The following is a 16732-nucleotide window of genomic DNA, read 5'->3' on the forward strand; positions in this document are numbered from 1 at the left end:
AATTAAAGACACACGTGGCCTTGGATCGGAGGAGTTGCTATATAAAAAGCGTTTGTAACCGTTTGTTAAAAAATGCATATGGGTAGAAAGATGTTTTAAAAGTAGAATACAATGATCCACACAAATTTTCCTCGAAATTGCGTGGTTTTCCATTTACTCTACGAACTGACACGGTCGGCCATTTGTTGGAGTCAAAAATTTGACTCCCATAAATGGCCGGCCGTGTTAGTCGACAAGGTAAAAGGAAAACTGCGCATTTTCGAGGGCTTGTTGGGTTGATCATTGTCTTCTCCTTTTACAACATCTTTCTACCCATGCATTTTATAACAAACGGTTACAAACGCTTTTCAAAGACCAACTCGACCGATCCAAGGCACAGTGTTCCTTAAAGCACATTGTTTTTAGATACTCATGTTTAAGTTTGGTTAAGTTTTTGATATTTTCTTCATAAGTTAAGGGCTAAAGCGTGTTATTATTCTAATCTTCCACAAGTTTTTTTCCAAAGGGAGATACGTTCAAGTTAAAGAATAAAGCAGCGTTAAACACATTTCCAGCCAATTTGCCTTTTTACTAGTAATTATATTATGCCAAAGCATTCAGAAAAATATGAAAACTTTAAGACTTAGCATCATTTAAAAAAAAAAAAATACTAAGAAACAGCCAATGGGGATACCATACAAATTATGTTTATTAAATAAATTCCACAGAAACGACGCCTATCGATTAATGCTAAAATCTTCAGCTAAAAGCAAGGTCCTTGATGACAATAAATTTTCTAGTCCGCAATGTCATGTATATATATTAAGAATTTAAAACACACCCAAACTAGAACTCACAGTTAAATTATAAGCACATTTATATTATGGAAACACTGAGCTTAAAAAAAAACACGAGACAGATGTCTAAACCTAATAATAGATAGAGTCCTTATGAAAGTCTCTAACCTCTGGTGCAAATTGTCACTGTGTTATGATTTTGATATCATTTTAATGTGAGTTTTGAAACTTGTAGTATTTTTCTCCAGGATTCTACTCCAACTCTAACCCCCCCCCCCCCCCCCCCAACCGATAACAGTTTTGGCACGGTTTGCACCAATTGCACATTTCTGTTCGACACTTATTTTCCTCATAAAGGGCTGCAGATGACAATCATGAAAATGTATCAACATTATTTAAAAAACAACATTTTTGTAAACAAATCACTTCATTAAGGAAGGCTAGCTATTTTTGTTTATTTTTATAGGGCGTATAGGGCGTTATTACACCCTAATAGGGCGTTATAACGCCGTAAAATTAGGGCGTTATAACGCCCTAAATTTTCGATTGGTGCAAACCGTGCCAAAACTGTTATCGGTGGGGGGGGAGGAGAGAGTTGGAGTAGAATCCTGGAGAAAATTATAACTGTTCAATGATTTCTTTAAAACAACAATCCTCTAGCTATGAAATGGTAAGGCCCTCGGCCCATCGGGTAACCAACTCCTTATAAGGGAATGCTGTGCGCGTCGCGCGTATCACGTGATGTGGCACAACTGTCCCGGCCGTTGCTCTCGACCAATAGGAATGAAGAAACTGTCTTATAAGCACGGGTGCAAGTTTGCGTGTCACGTTCATGTTTTTAACACTTTTACTGGTCATAAACAAAGGTTAATACACACCCGCGTGACGCGCTCTCCACCAATAGAAATAGCGAAACTGTCTGAGGTATTTATGAACGGCAGTTTATTGGTAAGCCTATCATTGAACGATAACATTTTTAGCATGCAAAAGGTATTGAGTAGGAAACTATATAAATAGTTGTGGAAGACACTTAATTCGCATACAGACAACGATATTGTCCATTTCTTTTTTAGCCAATCATATAAGAAGAATCTATGTATAAGGTATATAATCACGCCTATGTAACTTGCAGTAACTAATGCTGCATTGCCAAAGACGCACACGCAGTGATGTGGTGTGCATCGTGCAATAGAACTAATTGGATGGAACGAAAATTGCACAGCGAATAACGTTTATTGGCGTAACAATCATCCAATCAAATGGCAAAGATCTGCTTCAAATCGGTGTTATATTAAAAAAAAGGAAATATATATATAACACCCATCTAACACCCATATAACACCCATAAGCGTGCACTTCCTAGTATATATATACCGGTGTTGGTGTTGTCACCTATAGATACCGAGAGAATCAGTTTAAGACCCAAGTTCTTGTACCAATCAAGCTCCCACAATAATGTTTTTCGAGCTGTCGTAATAATTCATTTTTCACATTGCATCCAATCATTCATAGGTTCATAGAATGGCTGCGTCCACCATGTCAAGGGCATCACCATTTGGTCATTATCTTCTTCCTTTAACGATGAACAAAGGTCATATCAATGCCAAACAAGCCGAGTATCACATCGAAGTGAAAACAAAGTACCTTGACACTAAAAAACATCGACCAGAGAGGCATGCCCTCAGAAACCTCCTTGGAATACTCCATTTCCGGCTGGGTAAGTTTAATGAATCGTTGAACTTCTTTGACAAGATATTGTCTGACGGGGAAGACCCCGAGAATTTAAACGCACTGGCAAATCGGAAATATATCTGCGACAATTTGTACATGATTCCAGAGTCCCGGCAGTGTACAGAGAAGCTCTATGAGTTGCTTCCTGATGACTACCAGAATGAAGGGGGGGAAAGCCGACTTCGTCGAGCGCGTAGTCTTGCTGAACAAGCCTTCGCCTATTCGTTTGATGTTTTCGATGAGTCAGTGACGACGGAAAGATACCGAATCTCGGTGAAGCTTTACGATGAAGCATTTGAACTTGCAGGAGACTCGTTGGATCAAGATGAGAGGGAAGATTGGATGATGAGTAAGGGTATGGCTTGTCAGAAAATCTTTAATGAAGTAAAGTTTAATAAAGCACTGCAAAAAGAAGCTCGAAAATGGTTCGAAGAAGCTGCAAACATTTTTATTCGCATTAAAGACACAAATAATGACAGCTTGAAGAGTGAAAGCTGGCGACGTTTGGGAGAGCTCTTTCAAGGAAGGTCAATGTGTTCCCTATCAGTCTCTGATAACTTACCACTCTATGACCCAGAAGCGTGTTTTAAAGAAGCTCTGAACTTCACTCCGAACAATCCCAAATTGTTGGCTAGATACGCCAAATTCTTAATAAAAAACAACCGGCCAGATACAGCATTAACGTGGGTTAACAAGTCGATCGAACAGGACAAAACTAACTACAACTCGTTGGCTCTTTTTCTCCGTGGACAAATCTTCCTAAAAAAATTCAAAAAACAAATTTTACAACAAAACACACCGCACCGACAGAATGGCATAAACGCACAACAAGATTTAGAGAAACTGTCCGAGAGTCATTCCACACCAATGTACTTACAAGAATTGGCACAAGTGTATTACTACATGGCAACCGATTGCCATGGTAAAGTCAAAACGGAATGTGGAGGGGTGGAGTACCTCCACAAAGCACTCACAATGTGCGCCAAAGCAACAGCTTTTCAGGACGGTGAAAAACGTTCTGATGTCCATAAAATTCGTGGTCTGTGTCTTCGTGCTTTAGGTGAACACCAACATGCATTGAGAAGTTTCAAGCGCGCCGTCGAATGTGAACTTTCTAATAATTGGTTCTCAGATTCTGGAAAATGCCTCATTTCAGAATACGCCAGTGTTTTGAAGGACATGACTGGTGGCAAATTCTCATGTTCCCAGACACTGTTTGCTGACATGGTCTACTGGCTGCACAAGGCTGCCAAAATCTATCTCATAAATCCTAACTGGATAGGTTCATTGGACGTACAAAGGCATCTTGCTTCCAACTGGGAAAACTTTGTTAAGTATTGTGTAGATAACGATAACACCAGTGAACTTGAAGACATCCAGGAAGCGTCACTTTATCCTGATCAGAGAAGGCGTACCGATGAAGAATCACACCTTCCTACATCAATGTGTCCTCCGCAAAGCGTCATCGAAGAAGCAAGTGGGACTAGTTGTTTTGTTTCTAGAGAAGACCAAAACCCTCATGCCCCGATTGAGGCTGCCAACGTTACTGTGTATCAGCCACCACAAAAACGTCGTACACAAACAGTCGTCGGAGAAGGAAGTGTGTGTAGAGAGGTATCTGAAGACCATAAACCCCATGCCAACATAGAAGTTCCCAAAGCCACTGCTTATAAACCACCCCATATGCGTCGTGCACAAAGCATCACCCACGAAGCACGTGGGGCTACAGAGGAAACATCTGACGACTATCAGACACAACTCCAGGTTGAGTCTAGCACCGATTCCTTGTCTGTGTTAGACCTTGGTGGTAACAAGACATCATCCAAAGAAAAACAAGTAACATTGACCGTGAATCTCCAAACCGGCAAGACGCAGATCGTTAACCCTACATCGTCGTCTCAAGAATGGACCTCCAAGGATGCTTCAAAGAAACCTATCAGATCAGCACCTGAAAAGGCTTTGAACCACAACTTTCAGAATGACTTCTTAGTCTTACACAGTAGCAGTGCGTCTGAGTGGGTAATTAGATGTCTATTGGAGGAACTTGAGGAGAGTAATCTAAAAGGATGCATCAAAGATCGTGATTTCATGGTCGGCAAAACGAAGCTCGCTAACTACACAGACAGCATAGCGAACAGCGCCTGTGTTATTATAGTCATTACACAAGATTTCAAACATGATGCTTGGTGCAACAGCAGTATGCTTATGGCAATCGAACAAAAGAAGTTGTTGGTTCCTGTTCTAAGAGAAGACACCAAGCTCCCTATGTTCCTAAATACCCTCACCCATCTTGATGCAACCGGAGCTGTGAACTGGGAGCTACTCAAAAGGAGCATTGAGCAACAAATAAGGCTGGGCGATGCTTAAAGACAGTAGACACTATTGGTAATTACTCAAAATAATTATCAGCATAAAACCTCACTTGGTAACAAGTAATGTGGAGAGGTTGATAGTATAAAACATTGTGAAAAACGGCTCTCTCTGAAGTGACGTAGTTTTCGAGAAAGAAGTAATTTTCCACGAATTTGATTTCGAGACCTCAAGTTTAGAACTTGATGTCTCGAAATCAACCATCTAAACACACACAACTTCGTGTGACAAGGGTGTTTTTTCTTTCATTATTATCTCGCAACTCCGACGACCAATTGAGCTCAAATTTTCACAGTTTTGTTATTTCATGCACATGTTGAGATACACCAAGTGAGAAGACTGGTCTTTGACAATTACCAAAAATGTCCACTGTCTTTAAGGAGACAGTTGTGAGTTCAACACGAGACATTATTTGCTTTATTAAAGACTAGTATAGTGTGATAAGAGGAGAGACTTTAGTACTGAGATTTCGTTTAATGTGGAGTGAAACCATTGTCAGTAGGACGTTTGCTAACAAACTGTCAGGAAGGTGTTTGGTTGCTTTAACAGATGTATTATTATGTCGATTTTATGTGTGTTGTTTGAATACCATTTAGACACTGTAATGGGTTTATTTTATGGTTTTACGCTTGTGGCACTTTTTGATTTGTTTGTTTGGTTTTACATAAAATCTTTTATTTGATTTTCTCTTAGGTTACAGAGTTTACGAGCTCACAATCTTTTAGATAAAGTAATTTTTTCTCAAGTGACTTTTTGTAACCATTTAAGCCCGGTTCATACTTCCTATTCCTGCGAATGCAATACGAATGTTGACGTCACAAATTCGCAACGACAAATTCGCAGCAATTCCGCTCAACTCACTTGCGATATCGCTGCGAAAAGAGGGTTGTGACGTCGATCAAATTCACGCCAAATTCGCTTCACATTCGCATGAAGTATGAACCGGGCTTTGTGTATGCTATTCAGAAGTTACCAATTGTTGCATATTACACATGCACCACTTTTATATCACTTAATGTGCAACGATATTATGGACAATTGTATCCATTCTACCAAGTCTAAGCTTTGCGGCGCGAAAAGCGTTTGTTTTTGGTATTAACATTGCAAGAAAGACATTTCATAAGTTGAATTTAACAATTCACATAGTTATTCTGGGAAGTCAATTGATTTTTGTGTTACATTTATCACAAAACACGGGCCGCCCAAAGTTTTACTCCACAAAATGGCAAACCGCAAGGTCCGCTTGTTGAACCTACTTACAAAACTTGTAAGTTATTGTGCACAACCTACTATACTATACTCTTGAAAAGAAAACACTTTGAGAGATTCGAATGCAATTATGGCCCTTTATAAAAATCAATTTTCTAGATAGTTTGTAACATTTTGTTGTACTACCCCGAAAGTGTCTCAACAAGTGAAGGGACACGGAAACTTACACAAAAAATAATTTGATTCAATGGGAGACTTTGGAACGCTGAGGGGCAGCAGACTTACCAGGTAAACCTCCATTGTTTACGTAGTTCTGAGCATGCGTATAATACATAAAACAATGGATTTACCTGGTAAGTCTGCTGCCACCTAGTGTCTCAAAAGGACCCCACTGTTGTTACTGTTGTGTTTTTTAATTGCAAGTCACCCTTAAATTTCAACTGAAATGTGGACGGGAAATGCTACCTGCTTTTTCCATAGACCTTATACATGTACATTTTATTGTATCGAATTTTGAAAGCTAAAAAATAATCATTCTTATCAACACAAATTTAATTTCATTAAAAAGCCGGTATTTCCATTTACACGTTGAAGTAATTTAGGATGGTTTCAGATAGTTAAAGCATTTGGAAACAAACTGTTCACGTGACAGTAGAAAAGTTACAATTTAATGCGTTTCTTGTCAGACAACTCTTTCGAGGCATACTTCGTATAACACGTTTCAGTTTATAACGAATCAAGACTTTTCATTGTACATTGCTTTACTTGTTACAACTCAACGCATGGTGGCGTACTTCACCAGCTTTGTCATCATGTTTGACTAATTAACTGGTTATTTGCATTCTAAAGTAGTTTCGAAAATGTTCGGAGAGTTGAGTACGGTTTGTCAGTACATTTAGTCAAATAGTTGTTGTCAAATAGTTTTTGTTTTAATGTGCGGTTGATCATTTTTGTGGGAACCGCGCAATACAAATCTCTCATTGTTATTATCAGTGGTATTATTATAAACATGATATGACAAGTAATATGTTAAAAGGCACTGGACGTTTTTGTTAATTGTCAAAATGTAAAAGGCACTGGACGTTTTTGTTAATTGTCAAAGAGTAATATGTTAAAAGGCACTGGACGTTTTTGTTAATTGTCAAAGATCAGTCGTCTCACTTAGTGTATCTCAACATACGCAGAAAACAACAAACCTGTGAAAATTTGAACTCAATTGGTCGTCGAAGTTGCGAGAGATAAATTGAAGAAAAAACGGCCTTGTCGGACAAGATTTGTGTTTTTTAAACGCTTGAATTCGATACCCCAGCTGATGTCTTGAATTCAATTCAAATCAAATATTTTAGTGAGAAATTATTTCTTTTTCAAAAACTACGTTATTTCAGAGGGAGCCGTTTCTCACAATATTGTATATTATAACACCCCGTACCAATATTTTACCTTTTCATTATTCTTGTTTAAGGCAGTCGAATCATTCACTCCGAAAAAAGACCGCCGCTGTATAAAAACCCACCCGTATTCACTGTGCGTAACATCGCACGACACGATGCCCCCGTACACTATCCGCATGCGGAGGCCGTCGCCTCCGCATGCGGTTAGTGGTGTACGAGTGCGATGACTAATTGTGTGAACAGTATTCGTGCGATGTGACAGTGTGTATACGGGTGGTCATTCGGTGTGATCGCACACACCATGCACAGGGTGTACGGCGGGTGGGTTTACAGCTGCGTCTTTTCGGAGCGAATAATGCGACTGCCTTGAGCAAGGCTACCTTTTCATTGGTTTAGAGCGTGTCACATGATATGTCTAAGTTTTACTAGACGACGGCCGTGTGATTGTGCATCGGTTTGCCGTGTGATAGTGCATCGGGTTGCCGTGCGCTAGTCCGAAGACTATCACACGGCGTGCAGTACCCAGACTGCAGTACTCAGACTGGATAATAAATTAATAGTCTGTAACCATTTCGGATAACATGACACTACATGCAGCACAGTAAAAGCTTTTGCAATCTGTATTCGCGTCGTCTGTGGATTGTAGCATTCAGGTCTGTAACCTAATAGTACAGTATTTAGAAATGTTTGGGTTGTTATAAAACAAATATTGACTGCTTTTACTCGTGCAAGTTTTAACCATAGCACTCGAAGCAGTCAATAATTGTATACTATCAACAGCTGTCCATTGCTCGTTAACAGGTAAATTGATTAGCTTACAATTATTTTCAGTAATTACCAATGGTGTCCAGTGCCTTAAATTTAAATCTTTAAAATGATGTTGAAAAATAAGAGTACAATTGCAGATAAATTAGGATGGTCTGCTACAAATAAAAAGTGCACATTATTAAAGGGCACACCGGCTTACCATGTTTGCGTATTTATAGTGATGTGAAACCAACAAAAATGTGTCTAGATGCGTATACGCTTTTCCAGCCGTTGCAACTGTCAAAGTAGACTTGTGCTCTGTTTATATAAATGTTTTACTTTGGCGCGGCAATAGGATACAGTCTACATATCCATGCATGCGTGTATAAGCAACCGACGTAAGCAAACAGAATCCACACATTGAATATACTTTATATTTATAGTCAGAAATAATTAATTAATAAATAATGCTGCGCCGCAACTGAGAAGTGCAACTCTCTTAAATGGGGAAAACCTCAATCCAACAAGCAAATGTTGCGATGACAACGAACCTACATTTTCCGCGCACTTACATTACTGTGCAGCAACCGCACGATAAACGTCACTAACCATGCGCACTACAGTCAGAAATGGGGAAAACCCCAATCCAACAAGCAAATGTTGCGATGACAACGAACCTACATTTTCCGCGCACTTACATTACTGTGCAGCAACCGAGCGATAAACGTCACTAACCATGCGCACTACAGTCAAGATTCATAATGATACTGTGTAGACACAACTCTTCATTACCACATAGTCTGGTTCCCTGACCAAAGATTCCTTGACGTCTCTTGTAAATTCGACAGAGCCTGGTCGGAGATTTTTGGGTCTGGGAACCAGACTATATTACCACACCGACAAAACAATGGAAATACTCAAAACAACTGCATGTATATTGGAAATTGGTATTTGTGTTTTTAAAATGGTAAAATTTCGGGCATTACCTAACTAAATAATCCATACACCGTGGTTGGGGATATGGGACCAAGTCCAAATTGTAGCTTTATTTGAAGATTTGCCGCATTGAACAAATTACGTTAGCAACGAACCTACTTTTTCCGCGCACTTACATGACTGTGCTGCAACCGTACGATACCGTCAATAACCATGCGCACAACAGTAAAGAGTCGTAATGAAATTGCGTACACAACGACTACAGTACCACACACCGATCGGACCAGTCAGTCTACGCCACCGACTAAGTCATCAGTGCCCTCCCAGTCTCTGTATGTTGTTAGCTACGTCATACTTACAACGTAAGTATTACCATTTTTTCTTACATGAGTGAAATCAAAATTTGTGCTTTTAACGGGACACATGCATGTCAAAACGAACGCTGTTTGTTGGTTCATTAATTGCTCGTTACTTTCTCGCATGTTAACATTCAAACAACTGTCATCGAAGTGAGGTTTGAATGGAGAATTTCATTTGAACAAATGCATGGCAAACGAGTTTTAAGGAAATCAATGTATGTTTGTAAATTTAGAATACAAACAATCTCACTGTATCCTCAAATTGAACTGTCCTACATTTTGTAATGTAACTTAATGTGGTGCCACACCCATCCTCTAGAAAAACGGCCATAGCATACTACAAGCACTAGACTTCATTTGTGCATGAACTTGGGATTTTGCCAATCTAAAAATAACTCCCTGGTTGTTCACGTAGCGCGCATTAGCATCTCCAGTATGCAATTTTTTTTTTCCCAGCGCGGTAGAAAGTCAATAGATTGGCAGACATGCCCCCATTGACTGGACACGCACTGTTGATGCTGAACTATTCATCATTGGGGTTAATGAAATGTGTGTTTGTAATAATGTTCTGCTCTACGGTGGTACATTGTACATGTATACGTATTATTATTAGCGGCTGCAATAGCATAGTACACAATGTGTAGCATACACTGTACATACGTGTGTGCGGGTGGGTTTTTATACATAAAGTAGTCCGAGCCCTAAATGTAGCCCGGACTTAAATGTAGCCCCAAGCATGCCCTTAATGTCCGGGCTACATTTAGGTACATGTTTGGGGATACATTTAGGTCCGGGCTACATTTAGGTACATGTTTGGGGATACATTTAGGTCCGGGCTACATTTAGGTACATGTTTGGGGATACATTTAGGTCCGGGCTACATTTAGGTACATGTTTGGGGCTACATTTAGGTCCGGGCTACATTTAGGTACATGTTTGGGGCTACATTTAGGTCCGGGCTACATTTAGGTACATGTTTGGGGCTACATTTAGGTACATGTTTGGGGCTACATTTAGGTCCGGGCTACATTTAGGTACATGTTTGGGGATACATTTAGGTCCGGGCTACATTTAGGTACATGTTTGGGGATACATTTAGGTCCGGGCTACATTTAGGGCTCGCACATACGTGAACGAACGCCGCATGAATGTAGCGAGATTGACATTTATTCACAGTTGACCTCCATGACGGGTTCCAGCATCAGTGTGCTATGCCTGCAAAAAGCTCTTATTTCGGGAATCCCCATGATAAAGTTTATAATTCGGTTTTCAAGAACATGGCTCTGCTTACCGAAAGCATCGACGCTTGCGGAAGCAGGGAATTCTGTGCTTACGTTAAGCGTATTTCACATGTAGCGGGGGTGGGGGGTGTGCATGCGCGTCCACGGGCCAATTTCATAGAGCTGCTTAAGCAAACAATTTGCTTAAGCACGAAAATAGCTTGCTTATTTTACACATGTTACTGGCCCATATTTCATGCCATATATATTGCTTGTGACTGGTATTTAGCTGTTGTTTACTTAGCATAACAATTGGGTTGAGTCTTGGCCGTTACTCTGATTTTACTAAGCAAGGACGTTTCTGCTTAAGCAATTTTTTTTGCTTAAGCAGCTCTATGAAATTGGGCCCACGTTAGAACTGGCGGCCCATCAATTTTATGGCAAAGAATCGACGCTTTGCAAGCAGGGAATTCTTTGCTTTGGGGAGGATTTTGTACTCCACTTTAGCATTCGCTTACACAGCTAGCGCAGAATGGTGTGCTTTGGGTCTTATTTTTGTCTCGGATTTCTTTTTGTTTTTGTTTTCATTATGTCTTTGTTTTGTTTGCTTTAAAAACTATCGATTGTACAATTGGGCATACTACCACTTATGCTGGTGTCTTTAAGTTGCTTTATACTTTTATTCAGTCATTGAAAAAAAATTGTCGTATTTATTTTCAAAAAAGAGGCGAAGATAGACAGGGCCCGTGGGATCTATGGGTTTTCAGTATTCATATTATTTTTATTTAAAACACAATAATTACATTTTGTATATCACTATGTAATGCTGTCCTGCCAGGGGAAATAAGTAAATAGTTGTGAAAGACACTTTATTCGCATATTATAGACAACGATTTGTCCTGTTCCTTTTAAACCAATCAGATTAGAAGAATCTATGTATGAGGTATAATAATCATAATTATCTAAATATAACTTCAAGAACGCGCTAATCCTCCAATCAGATTCGCAGAATGGAGTGGTGATAAAACCTTTATATAAATGACATACAGATCCTTGTCATTTGATTGGTGGAACTTACTTCACGTGACATTCACTATTACTCCCATCCGCACCGGCGATCAAAAACACCTATTCGCCCATGGGGATTAGCGCTTCACATTCAACAGTTAGGATCATCTTTGTTCCCAATGTTTTTGAGCAGTACAGTTTTTTTTGGGGGGGAGGGGTGGAGGTTCCACGGAGGAATTTTTTATTCACACTTAACACCACTCCTCATAATTTACCTTGCGACAATATTCTTCCCATTCCACTCTGAGCCACTTAATATTTGTATATTGTTTGATTTGAGGCACTTGTATCGTGTTTTATACATATCCAGGCCTAAGTGGTAACACAAAATGTGTCTCACTCTTCATTCGGTAACTACTGCTTTGCCAAAGACGCACACGCTGTGATATGGTGTGCCCCGTGCTATAGAACGAATTGGATGGAACGAAAATTGCACAGCGAATAACGTTTATTTGCGTTACGGACAATCCTCAAATCTAATGGCAAAGATCTGCTTCAAATCGGTGTTATATTTAAAAAAATATATATATATCAAATAATAAACCACATATATCTATATATATATATACATAACACCCATAAGCGTGCACTTCCTGGTATATATAAACCGGTGTTGATGTTGTCTTATATAGACACCGAGAGAATCAGTTTAACACCCAAGCTTTTGCACCAATCAAGCTCCCACAATAATGTATTTCGAGCTGTCGTAATAATTCATTTTTCACATTGCATCCAATCCTTCATAGGTTCATAGAATGGCTGCGTCCACCATGCCCAGAGCATCGTCGTTTGGTCATTATCTTCTTCCTTTGACGATGAACAAAGGTCATATTAATGCCAAACAAGCCGAGTATCACATCAGAGTGAAGACAAAGTACCTTGACATTAAGAAACATCGACCAGAGAGGCATGCCCTCAGAAACCTCCTTGGAATACTTCATTTCCGGCTGGGTAAGTTCGATGAATCTTTGGAGTTCTTTGACAAGATATTGTCTGACGGGGAAGACCCCAAGAATTTGAACGCACTGGCAAATCAGAAGTACATCTGCAATAAGTTATACAGAATTCCAGAGTCCCGTGACTGTGAAAAGAAGATATCTGAGTTGCTACCTGACGACTACCAGAATGAAGGAGAGGAAAGCCGACTTCGTCGAGCCCGTAGTCTTGCTGAACAAGCCTTCGCCTATTCGTTTGATGTTTTCGATGAGTCAGTGACGACGGAAAGATACCGAACCTCGGTGAAGCTTTACGATGAAGCATTTGAACTTGCAGGAGACTCATTGGCTCAATATGAGAGGGAAGATTGGATGACAAGTAAGGGTATGGCTTGTCATAAGATCTTCAATAAAGTCAAATGGGACAAGTCACTGAAGGAAGAAGCTCAAACTTGGCTTGGGAAAATGGCTAATATATTTATTCAGATTGTACAAGAAACGGATGATAATAGCTTGGCAAGCGAAGGCTGGCGACAGTTGGGGGAGATCTTTCAACAGGCAAAGTCACATTATTTTAATCCAATACAAGTCCCGGATTCCTTGAAAAAATATTTATCGACGCCAGGTAAATGTTTTAAGAGAGCTCTCCATTACACACCGAACGATCCCAGACTTTTGGCTAGATTCGCCAATTTCTTGAAAAAGATCCGTAACAAAGAGGAAGCATTGGAGAGAGTAAACCAATCAATCCAACTGGACGCATCTATGTTTAACTATTTTGCATACTCAGTTCGTGGACAAATCTTCCTTCAGGATTATGAAAAACAGAAACGTATGAGTGCAAACCAGTTTGACAAGCTACTCGAAAATGCTCAAAATGACTTTGAGAAAGCGTCGAAAATTCATGTGACGCCCGTAGACTTGGAACATTTGGCACAGGTGTATTACTATTTGGCAATCGATTGCCATGGAAATGAAGCGGGACATAACGATGGACAGAGGTACCACCAAAAAGCCCTCACTACTTGTGCTAGGGCTGCTGCCTGCCAGGACGGCGAACAACGTTCCCTTGTTCATAAGATTCGTGGTCAGTCTCTTTGTGCTTTAGGTGAACATCAGCAAGCATTGCGAAGTTTCCAGCGGGCCATTGAATGTAAAGATAATATGTTTGTAGTTGAGAATTCCGTGAAATTGCTTGTTGTTGAATACAGCCACGTTTTGAATGACGTGGGTGATACGCTTTTAAATCACAAGCCGCTTCTTGCTGACATGGTCTACTGGCTTCACAAGGCTGCCAAACTTCGTCTCACGTATCCTGAATGGAAATCGTATTCAATGATACCACCTATGAGCCTTACTTCTCAGTGGCAGAGCTTCGTGAAGTTTTGTCAAGACAACGATTACATTTGGGAGCTTGAAGATATCCAGCAAGCATCGCGTGATCCCAGAGGGCGGCGTACTCAACAAAGGCGTACGGTTTCAACCTCGGATGCAGAATCAATGTCTCGTCCATCCCACGTACGCCATTCAAAAAGCGTCCCAGAAGAGAGAAGTGGGGCTAGATTTGAAGACTCTAATCCGCATGCCTTGCTCGACGAATCTGCTACTGATTCTCTGTCTGTGTTTGAGCTCGATGGCAACAAAACATCATCCAAAGCAAAAGAAGACAAATCAACGATGACTCTGAGAACCGGCGAAGATCAAGTCAGCGACCAAACATCCTCATCTCAAGAATGGACAACCGATGATGCTTCAAATAAACCCATCAGATCAGCACCCGGCGACGCTTTAAACTGCGACTTTACTTATGACTTCTTCGTCATACACAGTGACAGTGCCTCCGAGTGGGTTTTTCGATGCTTGTTGGAGGAACTTGAGGGGCGTGGTCTGAAAGGATGCATCAAAGATCGTGATTTTATGCTCGGCCAAACGAAAGTTAAAAACTACACAGGTAGCACAGCAAACAGTGCCTGTGTCCTCATAGTCGTTTCAAAAGACTTCAAAAAGGATTATTGGTGTGACCGCGGCATGGAGATGGCATTTGAACAAAGGAAGTTGCTGATCCCAATTCTCAGAGAGGACACTGAGCTCCCTGCGCTCCTTAATCCACTCACCCATCTTGATGCACTTGGAGCTGTGAACTGGGAGAGACTCCAGAAGTGCATTGAGCAACACATAAAGCTAGACGATGCTGCAGCATAGGACAAATACATCAGGTGATATTTGAGACGCTGGCATGGCGGCAGATGACTTTATTCAAGTTCTCGTACCAACTAGAATACAGGTCATATAGCAGTGTGCCCTCACCGTAAAAATGCAGCTTTTGCGGCGCTGCACAGGTTTGGGGACGGGTGCCGCGCAAAAAAAATCTGACGTTTGGCGATGGGACTGAAACTAAAAGGACTCTCACGGGAATGGGAGATTTTAGTCAAATCTAGGCGATAGCAGACAAAACTGTCCTTCCTGCGGCTCTGAGCGTGTGCACGTGCTCAGTAGTATTTCAAACGAAACACAAAGATGTTCATTGTGAAACTACACATTTGTGTCGTGGCGTGACATATGACGTCATTAGAACAGCCCCTCAGATATATCCAGGCACCCATAACATGAACATAAATTTCTTTCTGTAAATATAGATATGACGTGATTAGGTGTTCATGGTGGTGTACACATCAAAATATATGAAAAGTTCTAGCCCAAGCTTACGTTTGTATTTGTATTAAGCTTGTCAAGCTTCACCTTTTATGTGACGTCACGTGACATTCGTGAAACTCGATGACGTCATTAGAACAGTTCTTTCAGTTTGATATTGTATTGCTCGGATAGTATGAAAAATTTTAGCTTGACCACGCATGAGTATTTTCAATGTAAATATACATCTTTGAAAAGATGGCCTTTATTGTGTAATTACAAATTGTAGTAATAACACATCCCGGCCTGAATACAACCAAGGTTTTAGCGCATTTTTGTCTTTGTATATACCAGTAGATCTTTTAACACTACACCTTAAAGTTCACGTCACTTGACACTTAATGTCGTCATTAGAACCTTAAAATGTTTATGTTAAATACATACAAAGATTAAGCTCGGTCGCGCACTATTTTATGTACGTGTAAATAATATTTCTTATTTGAAAAAATCCCCTTTTAAGGTGATGTCAGTATATCACAGCACTCAGCAGAATACACGCGAAATTTTAGCTCGATTGCGCATTTTTGGTGACGTTACATCATGCTTGATGACGTCATTGTAACATGGACGAAATCTCATGAATCTCATAACACCCCTTACCAATATTCTGCCTTTTCAATGGTTTAGAGCGCGTCACATGATATGTCTTAGTTTTACTAGACGACGGCCGTGTGATAGTGCATCGGTTTGCCGTGTGATAGTGCATCGGTTTGCCGTGCGCAAGGTCCTAAGACTATCACACGACGTGCAGTACCCAGACTGCAGTACCCAGACTGGATTATAAATTAATATTCTGTAACCATTTCGGATTACATGACACTACATGCAGCACAGTAAAAGCTTTTGCAATCTGTATTCGCGTCGTCCGTGGATTGTAGCATTCAGGTCTGTAACCTAATAGTACAGTATTTAGAAATGTTTGGGGTGTTATAAAACAAATATTGACTGCTTTTACTCGTGCAAGTTTTAACCATAGCACTCGAAGCAGTCAATAATTGTATACTATCAACAGCTGTCCATTGCTCGTTAACAGGTAAATTGATATGCTTACAATTATTTTAAGTAATTACCAATGGTGTCCAGTGCCTTAAATTTAAATCTTTAAAATGATGTTGAAATATAAGAGTACAATTGCAGATAAATTTGGATGGTCTGCTACAAATAAAAAGTGCACATTATTAAAGGGGCACATCGGCTTACCATGTTTGCATATTTATAGTGATGTGAGACCCCAAAAAATGTGTCTAGATGCGTATACGCTTTTCCAGCCGTTGCAACTGTCAAAGTAGACTTGTGCTC

General features: G+C 40.2%; 3 protein-coding genes across 3 annotated transcripts in view; 2 read left to right on the forward strand and 1 right to left on the reverse strand.

The window, feature by feature from the left end:
* LOC139948037 (GTPase-activating Rap/Ran-GAP domain-like protein 3) overlaps positions 1-16732 on the reverse strand; it is a 253394-nt gene that overhangs the window by 194582 nt on the left and 42080 nt on the right. The window lies entirely within an intron of this gene.
* LOC139948256 (tetratricopeptide repeat protein 22-like) lies at positions 2298-5370 on the forward strand. The gene has a single exon (XM_071946347.1). It carries the CDS (start codon positions 2298-2300, stop codon positions 4872-4874), a length of 2577 nt encoding a protein of 858 aa, XP_071802448.1. The 3' UTR covers positions 4875-5370.
* Positions 9437-16614, forward strand: LOC139948184 (uncharacterized). Its single transcript, XM_071946246.1, has 2 exons — positions 9437-9522; positions 12554-16614. The coding sequence occupies exon 2, from the start codon at positions 12563-12565 to the stop codon at positions 14942-14944; it is 2382 nt and encodes a 793-aa protein (XP_071802347.1). The 5' UTR covers positions 9437-9522; positions 12554-12562; the 3' UTR covers positions 14945-16614.

This window comes from Asterias amurensis, chromosome 15, assembly GCF_032118995.1.
Source record: "Asterias amurensis chromosome 15, ASM3211899v1".
Classification (NCBI taxonomy): domain Eukaryota; kingdom Metazoa; phylum Echinodermata; class Asteroidea; order Forcipulatida; family Asteriidae; genus Asterias; species Asterias amurensis.

Bases quoted from the DNA above. Each gene is read 5' to 3' on its own strand.
- LOC139948256 (XM_071946347.1), top strand. From the start codon at position 2,298: ATGGCTGCGTCCACCATGTCAAGGGCATCACCATTTGGTCATTATCTT.
- LOC139948184 (XM_071946246.1), top strand. From the start codon at position 12,563: ATGGCTGCGTCCACCATGCCCAGAGCATCGTCGTTTGGTCATTATCTT.